At 32.6% G+C, this 13,543-nt stretch overlaps 1 protein-coding gene across 19 annotated transcripts in view; it reads right to left on the reverse strand.

Moving 5' to 3' along the window:
- Positions 1–13,543, reverse strand: part of LOC119634163 (nesprin-1) — a 161,356-nt gene that overhangs the window by 113,517 nt on the left and 34,296 nt on the right. For all 19 annotated transcript variants that reach the window (XM_038028159.1, XM_038028154.1, XM_038028153.1 and 16 more), the window contains 2 exons: positions 10,560–10,621; positions 1,052–1,324 (listed from right to left, as the gene is read on the reverse strand). In XM_038028159.1, the coding sequence (XP_037884087.1) occupies positions 1,052–1,324; positions 10,560–10,621 (335 nt within the window). The remainder of the gene's footprint in view (positions 1–1,051; positions 1,325–10,559; positions 10,622–13,543) is intronic.

Genomic DNA, 13,543 nt, shown 5'->3' on the forward strand with positions numbered 1-13,543 from the left:
TCTTCCAAGTGTTTCGATGAAGTTTGTTGGATTTAGTTCACTTTGGAGGATTGCTATACTCATTGGTATATGACAAAGAAAAACCACCAATGGGGACAAGAAAATAATTACAAGATTTAAGTTCGACGAGAGAGAATAAAGTATGTGAATATAAAATAGCGAAGTGTCTGAAAGAAGTACGGTGAAAACATCCAATTGTCAACCAGCATATCGTAGTGCGCAACGAACTACTTTCCCATTCTCCTCCTTTCCGACAGTGAAATTTTTAAATGATCTCCTGAAATACTTAGATCTACGCATCACAAACTGAGCTAAAAGTAGTACCGAACTATTGTCAAAATGTAAAACAGACGTAACCGAATGAAAAGTTCGAAGAGCTAATGACTTCATAAAAGAAGGGAAGAAAAAAGAAATAACGTCAGTTCTTAAGTAAGAAAAACACAATAGTGGGTTACAACTCACTGCTAAATACTCTACATCATCCTACAGTTATTCGTATAATGACTTCTCAAAATAAAGCATTATACGGAAACTGGTCGAGAAAGTTGTCCGATCCAAAATTTTCTCAAGATATCTAATTAAAGCAACACACTTGAAAACAAAAAAGGGAAACGGACGGACGGACGAACAAGCTAAATCGATTGGATCTATCTCAGGTCCTTCTTTGTGTTGTATGTATATCCATAGTAACTTAATATACCCTTGTAGGGTGCAAAGAGGCAAGTTGATATTGTGCGATATCGTTCGTAAATGTTATTAATTAGGACGGATATTGTATTTGTAATAAAAAGCGGAATGGAGAAATTAATAAAAGCTACTTAGTCTACGACGGATTTACATTTTTAAGGGTTTTATAAAAATTTAATTATTTTAGAAAAATAGTGACTTTTCAAGCTACATATTTTAACGATGCATAGAAAAATTATCTAATTGCATAGGGAAGCATAAGTGTTTGTTCAATCACTCAGCTCAGTTTAAAGAAGTGCTTTGAAAATGTTTTAAAAATAAATCGTTACTAAAATAAAAAAAGAAAAGTAAAGTAAATAATTACCTGGAAATATAATATAATGGTCCATATTAAACCTAGCACAACTGGCGGTCTTCCATCCACCAAATCTGCCGGATTTATGTTAACCAATTTAATGCGTTTGCTGGCCAAAAATTGTAAGGCAGTGTTAGCATTACTCAGGAAGTGTGGACGTCTCAAAACGCGACCCTTCTCCACGGGTAAACGTTCACCAGACAACACCTCCAAAAGAGCAATCAATTTCGTACCGTCACGTAAATCGTTGATTAAATCATCGACACGAAGCGGTGGAATACGCTACACAAAAAAAAAAATAAAAAATAAAATAAAATAAAAAACACAAAAATAAATTAAACAAGTTTATCAAGTTTGTTGCATGCGATCGATAGTAAGTGCAGAAAATTAGCATAAGGAAAACAAAATGTTCAATAATCATAATCATTGGAAACCGCAGCCATTAAAAACTTAATTGAAAATAGTTAAACGTTAGGTGTATAAAGAAATTCTTTGTATTTTTTGATCAAGTTGAAATTTGTTAAAAATATATTCCTCCAAACTTTACTTTTTTTTTCTCTGGATTTCTGCGACCTTGACAACAAAGAATGGACTATTAACAGACGGAAAGACTAAGTCTACTTCTGATTTTAAGCAAATAAAAAAAACTTCATAGGATCTCTGATGAATGTTTTAGGGTGTTGGATATAACTAACCAGATTGACTTTCTTAGCGTACGTGTATGCGTCATGTGTAGACACATGACCCGTTGCGCGAAGTTAATCTTCTGAGAAACATTTTGCACAGTAACTAATATATTTTCGCTAAGAAATATTTGTTTCTTTTGAAGATTTGTTTGTTTAATTCGTTTGAGAGATAAATTCATATTTTCAAGAATGAACCGAGTCTGCAAGCTGTAACAAGTACTTCCATCACACTTGAAATGTTACATCTTCCACTCAGGTCACTGTCTCAAATGTACTTACAAGTTTTGGTTGATTTTTTCTACTTGTAGGCAGCTGCTACTTCTTTTAAGCAGTGTATGCAGATCGTACGCAGAGAAAAACTTTCTTTACGACTTTTCACGTAAGCCCTTATTTTTGGGATATTGTCACAAGAATGAAAGCCAGCGTCAATGGGAAAAGGCATTATCTAATGAATGGAATGGGAAAGGGCAAAATTTTTCCATGTCACTCCGACTGTCATAAAGCAGGTTTATTGCGCCGGTTTTTCGCTTAATTGCATCAATTGCTATTCTTGCTTGGTTGAAGGACTTAATAACATCTAACAACGAACTGATTCCCTAAATATGGGCCCTACGGATAATCGGCTTTATTCTCAATGTAAACTGTTAGCCTAATCGGCCCATTTCTTTGCACTTTGCATATTATTCCTCAAATTTAACAGAAAAACTAATGCATTCTGGCAGAGAATTCGACCTACGTTCTCCGTCAGAAAATCTGTGTTGTTTACACTTCATAATAACTTATACTGTTGGGTAACGCTAACAACAATATTTTTACAACGGAAAAGTCATAGGTCGCTAGGAAACGAATCCTACCTTTTCCTTCCGAGACAATTCAAGCATTGAATTACCCGAAAACTGTATTTTCCGATAACAAGATTTGAATCAAAAATATTTTCTACAGTCTTTCTCTCTTTCCAAGAATGTGAGTTAAGTTTTCGACCGAACAAACAAGTGAGATATTTCTGCAAACTAAATACCTTGCATAACATATCTGCACAGCAACATAAGAATTACGTTTCTTGACTAGATGGTGAGCGAATGAGTTAATGTGTTTCTTTTTCTTTATGACTTTTTATGACTATGCCATCCACCTATTGCCTTTGAGAAGCCATTTAAATAAAGTAGTAACTATATGTATTCCAATGGCCCCAAAAGCGGGTTCATATCTGTTCGTACATATCCAATGCAGATATATAATAGCATACAAGTAAATAATACACAAACACATCGAAGCACAACAATATATTTAAGCATATTTAAGTTACGCTAATAACAAATTACCAAGACCTTGTTTATAAATCTCGTATGTTGCCCGTTTGCCTACCTACACCTTTTCGTGGTTAACCAGAGATTTTTCATTGTTGGCGATATACACACGAGCATAGATACGGTAACAAACGGCCGTATGTTGTTGACTGCCAGCTTGCTTAAATAATTACATATGTACGTGTATATATATATATGTATCTATATACTTTTTGCATTGTTATCATCTTGGCCGTTTGTTTTTATTTATGTTTTTTCTGTATTTTTTAGCCGGCCGGCTTTCTTTCGTGTAAAATTCTGTATGTTATTTATAGTGTGTATTTTGTCTTTTTCTTTTCTTTGTATACCATGAACACACTGCTTGGTGATTTAATTTTAGAATCTGAATGACGGTGGGCTTTTAAGAAAAAATTCCAACAAACCCTGTGAATGGTTCACTAATCCTTAATGCTGTTCGGAATATAAATAATGGATCATCGAATTCCCCTAACATTCGTGTGCATAGGTTAAAGAGAAAAACATTACTCTGTCATCTCAGAACAATGCAAACATACATATATGCGATTGTACAAACAAATTTTCGTCGCTAACAGGAATAACACCTGGATGGTATGATAAGGTTTCTCATTCAACCCACTAAAAAGTTTTCTTAACTTGTTTAGAAATAAGTTGAAAACCAGTTGAGAAATGTTGCGCTGGTAAATTAAGCATATTATGAGCGCCTCCATTTAATCTCAGTGATTAATGCTTATAAGCATTGCGGCATTGATTGATTCAGCAGATCCTAAGAGTTCGTAGCACACTGCGGTCAGGTGTATGAAATGTCAACTTCGAAGCACAAGTATACAATTTTGCTATAGATTGATTGCATTTTTTGGTGCATATGACCATTTTAATAAATTTGAGGGTGTTGTGTAATACCTTTCAGCTTATCTTTGATTTACGCTCGATACTCTTCACAATTTCTTAAAGGTTGAGCCCAAATTTCTTGATCGAGCAGCATACAACCAATTATGGTTAAATCGATTCCGCTTTTTACTCTGATAAAGAATATTGCATGCTATGAGATCTCCAGAGTATATTTCGGTGAGCTTAAGTATTTGGTAAACCGGATAAGACACCGGTGAATACTTCCAGGAACTGAGTTATAAATGTCTTTGGCAAAAAATCCACACTATTTTTATAAAGCGCTTTCAACGGTTTATGTTATTTTCAAAACATTGGCAAAATTCGAATTTCGTGCATTGAGTAAACATTTCGCCGAAAACAACAATTTATTGGAGAGGGACTGATTTTAAGAAAGCTCTTCCTAACATCAGCAATGCTGGTCGCAGTGGCAAAAAAATCATAAACGAAATTGTAATAAATAGCTGGCAGTCTAAAGACATCAAAAGATATGAAAATTTGGGCATAAGAAATACTTTCTACCAAATGGATATCGCATCCATTCATAGTGGAGCAAATGCACCGGAACGCATGTCGATGACTACAATATCAAAGTTGCACAAGTCGTAACATTAATTGCTGCCCCGCCTACCATATTCTTCCCATTGGGCTCTCATCGAGTATTATATTTTCCTAATTTCAAGTAATATCTAGGGAGAAGCCTTTGAATCACTTGCATAGTTCCGGGAATTATTGATTTTTGGAATTCAACATCGAATAAATGTCTACCAGTTCACCGTGCCTTACATTTCTATTTCAAAAACGCTTAGCGTGACAAATTGGTAGCCATACATGAAGTTTTGCTTATTTAATGGAATTTTTTCATAAATAAGTTTTGGTGCACCCACTTCACAGCTATTACAACACAACAAAAGAGTTATAGCAAAAAAAATTTCTTTAGTCGAAGTTTAACTGCTAACGTACCGACGCCTGCTTGCTTAATATTGTTATTAGACGACGTTTTTTGGCATTTTAGAGAAAGCGTAAAATTATATTTAAGCGCTTAAGTTATATGCCCATATAAGGAAAGCACATACTCTTAGTATTCTTATCATTCCCATATCTATGTACCCAGTAAGGTATATGGATGCTATCGGTTAGATTTTTCGTAAAATCTCAGACTTCTCGAAACATGACATACAAGAAATCGACGCTTCGGAACACTTACTATGCTCTTCAATTTAGCTTTCATGATTTTCCACATTGAGAGAACTACGAAAGAAAAAACCCTTCTTTTAAAGGAAAAAAAAGACTCAGGAAAGCAAGCATTATTAACTATGGAAGTCCTTCGTGTGCCAAGACTCGATCAAAATAGCGATGAGCAGGCCCTATAGCACATATCGCAAGCGAGGGGAAACACTTTGCGTTGGGAAATGAGAGAAACCTGGCAAAGCCTATCCTGTCGCTTTCGCCAATTCGCAATAATTTTCTCCTTGAAATTGCAAGTGAAACAACTAAGTTAATGCCACGCCATAATCGCTGAAGATAATACAGCTAAAGGAATTCATTATGCAGAAGGGAACTCTTAAAAAATATCATTGTTACATACTTTTAAATACATGTATGGTGGCAGTAAAGGCGTTTATTTGATAAAGTGTGTATTACAAGGCAGCATGTACCTAAAAAATGGTGGTAGGTTAGGGCACACGTCGCGTGTATATATAGCACTTCATGTTTGACATCGCATACGATGTTTGAGCCTACATATCGCCTTTAAATAATTTTGGCATAATCTCAGTCTACCGCAGAACTTATACGAAAAAAACGTGAAATGTCGCTTTTTTGCTTTCTTATCCAGTTGAACACTATGCACGTGCATGTCTTTCGCATAGCTTTTTTTTATAAGTGATCACAATCTGTATCTGCATCGGCAGTCAGTCATATTCAACCGGTATTACTTGCAGACATATTGTTTAAAATATTTATTTACTGCAATGCAATGGCGTGCATGTAGGTTTTTCATAAATGAATTTTTATTGTTTCCTAAAGATATTGTTGTTTTTTTATTTCAAGCGACCAAGTATTTACTATAGGTTTATTAGTTTTCCTTATAAATACGTCAAGTTCGTCACAAGTTCCGATACAATTTTTAGTATTGCTGCAATATGTTACACATGATTATTAGCTCACCTTTTTCTTACAATTTTTCCCTTGTGTGTAACGCAGTTTTATGCACAATCCGACAAATTATTGTGCATTCGGATGTAAAAGTTGCGAGTATGTTACTGTACGAGTATGTTAATAAAACAAATCGATTTTTACAGGCATTTGTATCCTTTTTCCAATGAATTTCTGTCACTTTGATTGCATACACTGTAAACTTATCCTCTGATTGGATAAGTTTTATATGGCATGATTTTGAAACTGTTTTGAGACTAAGACCAGGATCCATAAAAGTGGTAATGCAATCATGCCTGATGCGAATTATAAGCAATAAAAGTTGTACCGATGCAGTAAAAAGTTCCCTAATTAAATTATCTTCTAATCTTGCGGTTGCATTGGAATTTAAGCAAATTTTAGGTAACTTTTGTATAGTTAAACATAATCACTTCGGTTCGCCTCATAGTCTGTGACGGAACCTATCATACTGCCTGCTAGAAGTAGATGATCAAGTACAATTCTCTTTCAACTCAACAACATACGCAGCGTTAATAACCAATATTCATTGCATAATATAGAAACTTCCAAAACAAAAACAGATGAGCAATGCTTTAGTTGTTGTCTTTGAATGGTCAAACAACATCTGTGTCTTGATCGTGTTGTTCTTTTTTTACCCATCACTGAATAATGCAGGAGAGAGGAGAGGGCATGCTCGCATTCTCAAAACTTTTGCAACACCCGCAACTTTTGCACAGCACGTCCGTCCGTCCGTCCGTCCGTCTGTGGCAAACATTCCCCTGGTGGCAAAATCGAATTGTAGGTTTCCAGCTTTGCACAATCATAGGAAACTCTACGCGCAAAGTTTTTGTTTTGATTTTTTTAAGATAGAAGTAAATATTCCTGACTTGCTTCACATCATAACAATTCGTAATAAATACATGTGGTATAAATATAAATTAAGACTTCAGATTCCAAAGAGCCATTGCCATTTAAAACGTTTTAAGAAATGGTATAAACGACTTTTAAACAATATAATCGGTACATGAAACGCATACCTTTTGAGCGGGTATAAAAGTAAGAGTCAGCGTATTTGCATATTTTCCCGATATCAAATACCTTTTTAGATGACACCGGGACATTTGGGACATTCTCAATGCTTTTTACACCGTTTCTTGATCACCATTAATATTTAAACCTATCCGCCCGCCAAATGAAATCGATGGGTTTTCTCGTAAACAGCAAGAAAAGGATATATGTATGTCACGGTTTGGATATTGAATGTAATATTAAGATATTAGGATATTATTAGTACGCGTTAGAAATTATTATTATTGAATGTATTATTGGCGTTGCCGCAATGCTATCTCAACTATCCTTGCATTCAACTTATGCTATGCATATATGCGTATTGTGATCAAAAAGTAATAAATCGTACCGGCTTATCCAAACGATTACCTTGCACGTTTTAGACGAAATCAATCACGAATCTATCATTAATTACTAAAAACATTCGTACAAAATTTGGCACAGATGTCAGTCAGTCAGAGTTTTGCCAACTTTTTAAATATATCTGTACGAAGGTTTCAGAATAAGTTGCACTCCTTTTGCCTATTGCACTTTAATCATGGTTTTAATCACGGTCATCTAAATTTATAAATACCAAGCTTCGGTTTTTTAGATGCGTTTTTGCAATCGTACGCATACGCGACAATAGATGATCGGCAGAGAAGCGAGCAGATTGATGGACGAGTTAAGTATTCCTGCGTCAAGTATTTCGGCGAGTTTATAGTCGAGGGAGCCAGACCTACCCATAAACAACAACGTATGTCACAAAGTTCGTTTTCAGCTCAGTTTTTTGCTTAGTTTATATTCCGCCATTTAAGACGCTCACGTTCAAGGTGAACACGTACAGTACTATATATATATTATTAAAAAAACAAAAAAAAAAAAAAAAAAAAGAAGAAAACACAAAAATGCCTGTAGCATCTACACATAAGCGAAAAAGTAATAAAATAAATTAAAATGAAATTAACGCAAAAAATCGTATACAAAATTACGCAAAACGCAAACAATTTATCTTATTCTATATTCAGTATTTCGACAAGTTTAACTGCATTCATATTATTATTATTTTTTCTCTTTTATGCGTTTGTTGTACCTGTTTGAAGATTTTTTTCATTCCATGTAGTATATATAGACATAAAAATTTATTGATTGAAAACAAAAACTACTCCATATTACTATATCCAAATTTCCTCAACTAACAATATTAATTACTGCGACTATAATAGAAATAATAATCATTTAAATTATAACTTATACACACAAAAATTAAGAAACCTTAAAATACTTTTTTCTCATTATCGTATTATTTCAAATTAATTAATTTTTGTTTTAAATTATAAAATATTAAATTTAAATTTTACCTTTATAAACATACATAGAATATAATTATAATTATTAAATTAAAATTAACAAATTACTTATTAATTATTATAAATATTTAATTTAATATAATTATAATATCATTTTTATAAAAATTTAGTTTATTATACTTAATTAATTTACAAATACATATAAATTAATATTTCTAAATTTCATTAATTAATTTATAATTAATAAAACCATTTGAATAATTAATAAAATTGAATAAAAATATAATTGAAAAATAGATTTAATTCATAATTATTAGCCTATCTTTATCACTTTTATAATACCATTTTAATTGAATATTAATATTGCACTATAATTATTGAATTAAAATTAATTAATTTAATTTAATATATTTATATCTTATTTAATTTATAAGTACACACAAATAAACATTCATAAAATTTCATTAATTGATTGAAAATTAGTAAATCAAAAATTTAATAAAATTTCAAAAAAATTCAAATAATCAATTTAATTAATCTATAATAATTTAACTGTAATAATTTACTTGTAACTTTTATAATACCATTTTAGTATATAAAATCAGTCTCAGATTTTGCTAAAATATTCAAATTCAAATTTTATGCTTAATGTCGTCTCAAATTTTGGGAAAATATCTGGTATTCGCTTACAACACTTAGGTTCGCATATTTGCTTTAGTAAAATTTAATTTATATATCACTCAATGCAACCGCAGTCTATATAGGAGCGAGTCGTTAATTACTCCACTTATCAGTCTGCAGTTGATGGGTTTCTTTCTAACAAATTACTATCGCCACAGTGCACAGTTGTTAAGTTATTAATGTTATTAATTAATTGCATCTCATATGTAAACATTTCGATTATCAACAACTATATTAACTATGTCGCATTTTATGAAAGAATGCACAGAATATATTTGCACCCTTATATAGATATATATATATATAAACATATAGAGATTAAGCTTATTAATGAAATGCATTAAGTCGTTAATATTTATTTCTAGGTACTGAACACGTTAAGACAAATCAACGCACCTTCATTTTCTGGGTTATGAGTACAAAAATTTCATCTTTAAAAGTGTGCCGGTGAAAGCTTTACTATGACGTTTCAAGAAAACGAATTCTTGTCCAAAACGGCTTTTATCAAAATTGTAAATTAGAATGTTTTTCGAAGGCTTTTAATAGCTTATAATAAATTAGTAAGCGTTCGATAGTAAAGAGGCTTCAATCAATTAGTCTCGTAATTGAACGTAAATAAAAAAAAAAAAATTTTAATACGGTTTTGGTATTTAAGAATAAATGGCATACTATTTTTTTCATAGCACTTTGCAAATCTAGTATGTCTGTATGTATGGATACAAACCCATTTGTAGAACCATTTTCTGAATCGATCTAAGACTGTCTGTCCGTCTGTCCGTCTGATGTCTGCCCATGTAAATTTATGTTCTAGCTACAGGTCGCAATTTTTGAGATATTTTAATGAAATTTGATAAACTGTAATGTTTTGCCCCTAGGATGCACAATCACGATTAGACCTTTTTGACATATAAGGGTTCGGATTTCCTGAGAATGCTCATATACGGACGGTATCTAAAATATAGATTTAAATGCCAATTAACTACTCTTACCGTATAGAGATTGACTTTGCGTAAGAACGGTTATACGAGAGGAGGTTCAATAAATTGCCACAGCAGATCCAACCTTTTCACAGCCTGTACTTATATCTATTGGACTGGGTAGAAGTGATGGGTACCAAAAATTAGTCATATTGATAATTATTCCGGAAGAAGATCTTAGCTTTCAAATTACTATTGTTAATGCCATGCTACGATATGCATAAAAGGTGACTTTGCGTTAATTTATGTTCAAACAATTCGCAAAGACTTGAAAAAAGTCGGCCCGACTATGGCTTTGATCGATTCACAAGCATGGTTACAAATAATAAAGACAGTCGTTTGTTCATCACATATGTGCTCGACGTTATATTTATCGAAAATTTATCTCGAGGCGTATATACATATTACATACAAATTACTTACGTTTCTTTCAATAAATCCCTTACCTTCGAAAGATATGAATTAATCCAATTAGTGAATGTTTTCTTTTGAACACGTTCTTGTTCCTCTGCAAAAAGAAAAGTGAAAATGCAAAAAATCATTAGTGAAAATGTTTTACAAATTAAATGTTCTTTAAGCAATTATTATATAATAGCTAAGCAAATTTTTTAAATTTTAGTTTAATATTCCTATAATGGATATTGTGTATTTTAATTTTAAATCGTTGCTTTTTATGTATAAGACGCGTGCATCGACTTGGCCACCATTTAATGTAAACAAATATATTAAACAGTAATATTTTTCTGTTTTGCAAACGCATGTTGAACACAAGTTAAGCAAATATAAAAAAATTACATGTGATTGCCAATTATATACGTTATTTGCGTGCACAAACATTTACGCGCGTATTTATTGGAAACTTATAAGTATGTAAAACATATAACCGGACGAGTCAAACAGTCATGTTAATTTGGTGTGACGGCAGAAAAAACAAAAACAAGAAAACCAATTAGACGCACACGTTTTTTTCCATTTTACCACATGCATGGTATTTCTACACCCACCTTGCAACGCTAAAGTTATGCTAGCTTTGTGATTTCGCTGGTAATAATAATCAACAAATGTACATAAGAGATTTTATAAAGTCTAGGTATAGTTTTGAATAACGTGAAACTCTGATTTATCTGGCATCGAAAGTTGCCTGGTGCCGATCCGAAACATTTTCAGTACCTTTCGTACTTGGGTCAAAATATCATCAACCCTGTAGTTTGAATACGATAACGTAAAACGGATAGGCGGACGAACAGTCAGACGTGGGAAGATCCACTTTTAATTATATCGCATTTCCGCAAACTTAATATACTCAACAATGTTCCGCAGTGTTTTTTATTTCATGACTGCCGAGAAGAAATTTTAAATGAGCGCAAAGTATCTCAAACACGCCCAAAGCTGTCTGTCGTTTTAGTTGTTCAACCGAACCGGTGGTCGACAATTTCTCACTGGTTGCTTTATATTGTAATACAAAGCCAAATTACGCACATAACCTATGACTACGGATCCGGCTGTGACCAAGTTTACAACTTTTTTATGTAAATTTCAAAACATTGCTCTTAATACGTTACCAGCCTTAAGGAAGTAATAACCTTGAATATTGCCACGAAGGTCATTGAAATGCTTGACCCAAAAAAGTAACACTAATCGCAACAAATTTAAAAGGCCTTATAACTTATGCCTCCTTTTGTTTTGGTCGATCTCGTGTAATCGTACACGCGTACACCGCCCTCCCGACTAAGAGGCAGGCTATCTCTGCTTAACGGCCAGAGCGCGAGCCGACAAGAGCTCTCAACTATCAGCTGCAACTTGGTTCAGGCAACAGCTAAGGTGAACGGATACAGCATTATTTTACAGAGTGTTCAAGTGTCCAATAATCTTCGACTTTATGACAGGAACGCTCACGCTAAAATTTAACAATCTATAGTTTTTATTATATTGATAGCGTTCTGTAGTGGTTTATGTTAAATATTCGAACATGACTTCTTGACACTCTCTGTGAAACATTTTAACTACTCGGAGTCAGATATGCTTATAAAGGCAAGATACGTCGAACATTATTCCTCCGGTTTCTAAAGTGGTTAACTTTATGAGAGCCTTGCTTTATACATCTGCTTCAAATGGAAAATATTGTAAAAATAAGTCTTAGAAGACAACCATAATTATTTTTATTACCAATAACTAGGTAACTATACGAGATATTAATTTAAAGCATTGGAAGGATCAATTGACCTTTCATATCCGGGTAATGAACACCCAACTGATGGGTGCTTGAAGTTCGTCCTAAAGCGAATAAAAATGTTTTGCATGCAAATTTTGCAAGAATACGCAATGTAATGATCGGTGAATATGTTTGTGTGTATAAATGTGTACACGTCACTAGAGTAAACGAAAATAAGCCAAGAATAGAACATTAGCACACCTTTTAAACCATAAATAACATCAAGACAATATATGTTGAATTCCTGGCAGACATCCAAAGCACAAATTGTGTTTGTTTTATGTACGCAACATAAAACTATTTGCATGTTGCAGTTCATCTATTTACGTAGGAATTCATCATATATATGCATACGCATTTATATGCATATAATATCTAATATATACAATAGCAATGTATGTATGCGTAACAGCAAAGTAAAAAGTAAATTTTTATAATTACTTGTAATCACTTTTAATTCATTTCCAATCATTTCCATCATTATTTTTTTGTTAATTACCGTTAATTCATACGAGAAACTATTGATTTTAAAATTTTATTTAATTCTTAACAACATTCACAAAATAAACAAAAAGAAGAAAATATTAACTAATTACTATAACGTTTTCGTTTTTAGAATGATTAACAAACTGTTTTCAATTAACATAATATTATCTTTGTTGTTGTTGTTGTCGTTGTTATTCTGACTTAAAATCTATTGCAATTATGCGAATTTTGGTCAAGGTTTTCAATGCGAGCAACGTCAAAAGCGTCAACACATATATTTGACAATTTAAGATCACTTAAATTTTGTCGTTGGCGAAAGTTTATTTCATTTATTTATTTACTTTTCGTGTTTGTTTTTTTTTTTTTTGTTTAATTTTATATTCAATATCAAATTTTCAATCGTACATATACCAAAAGAAACATTATTTGCAGAGGCGTTCGTTCATCCGTTGCTGTCGGTATTCATACTCTATCGATATAAGCAGAGGGTCATCAAAAGGCGAAAGGACCTATCTTTTGAAGTTATCGTATAAAAACAACTAAAAACGCCACAGTCGGACGCGGGTAGCCATTAAACTTCGCTTAATGCCGTTATACAATCGAATTTTTCACACTTATATTCGAAGCGGTCGATGCGAAACATTTTCATATTGGTGTTCGTTCTTGGAACAAAATATGTAAGTGTATAAAATTTAATCAAAATATCTCGACAAGTGCAATAAAAATAATAAT

Source organism: Glossina fuscipes, unplaced genomic scaffold (genome assembly GCF_014805625.2).
Source record: "Glossina fuscipes isolate IAEA_lab_2018 unplaced genomic scaffold, Yale_Gfus_2 2, whole genome shotgun sequence".
Lineage (NCBI taxonomy): Eukaryota > Metazoa > Arthropoda > Insecta > Diptera > Glossinidae > Glossina > Glossina fuscipes.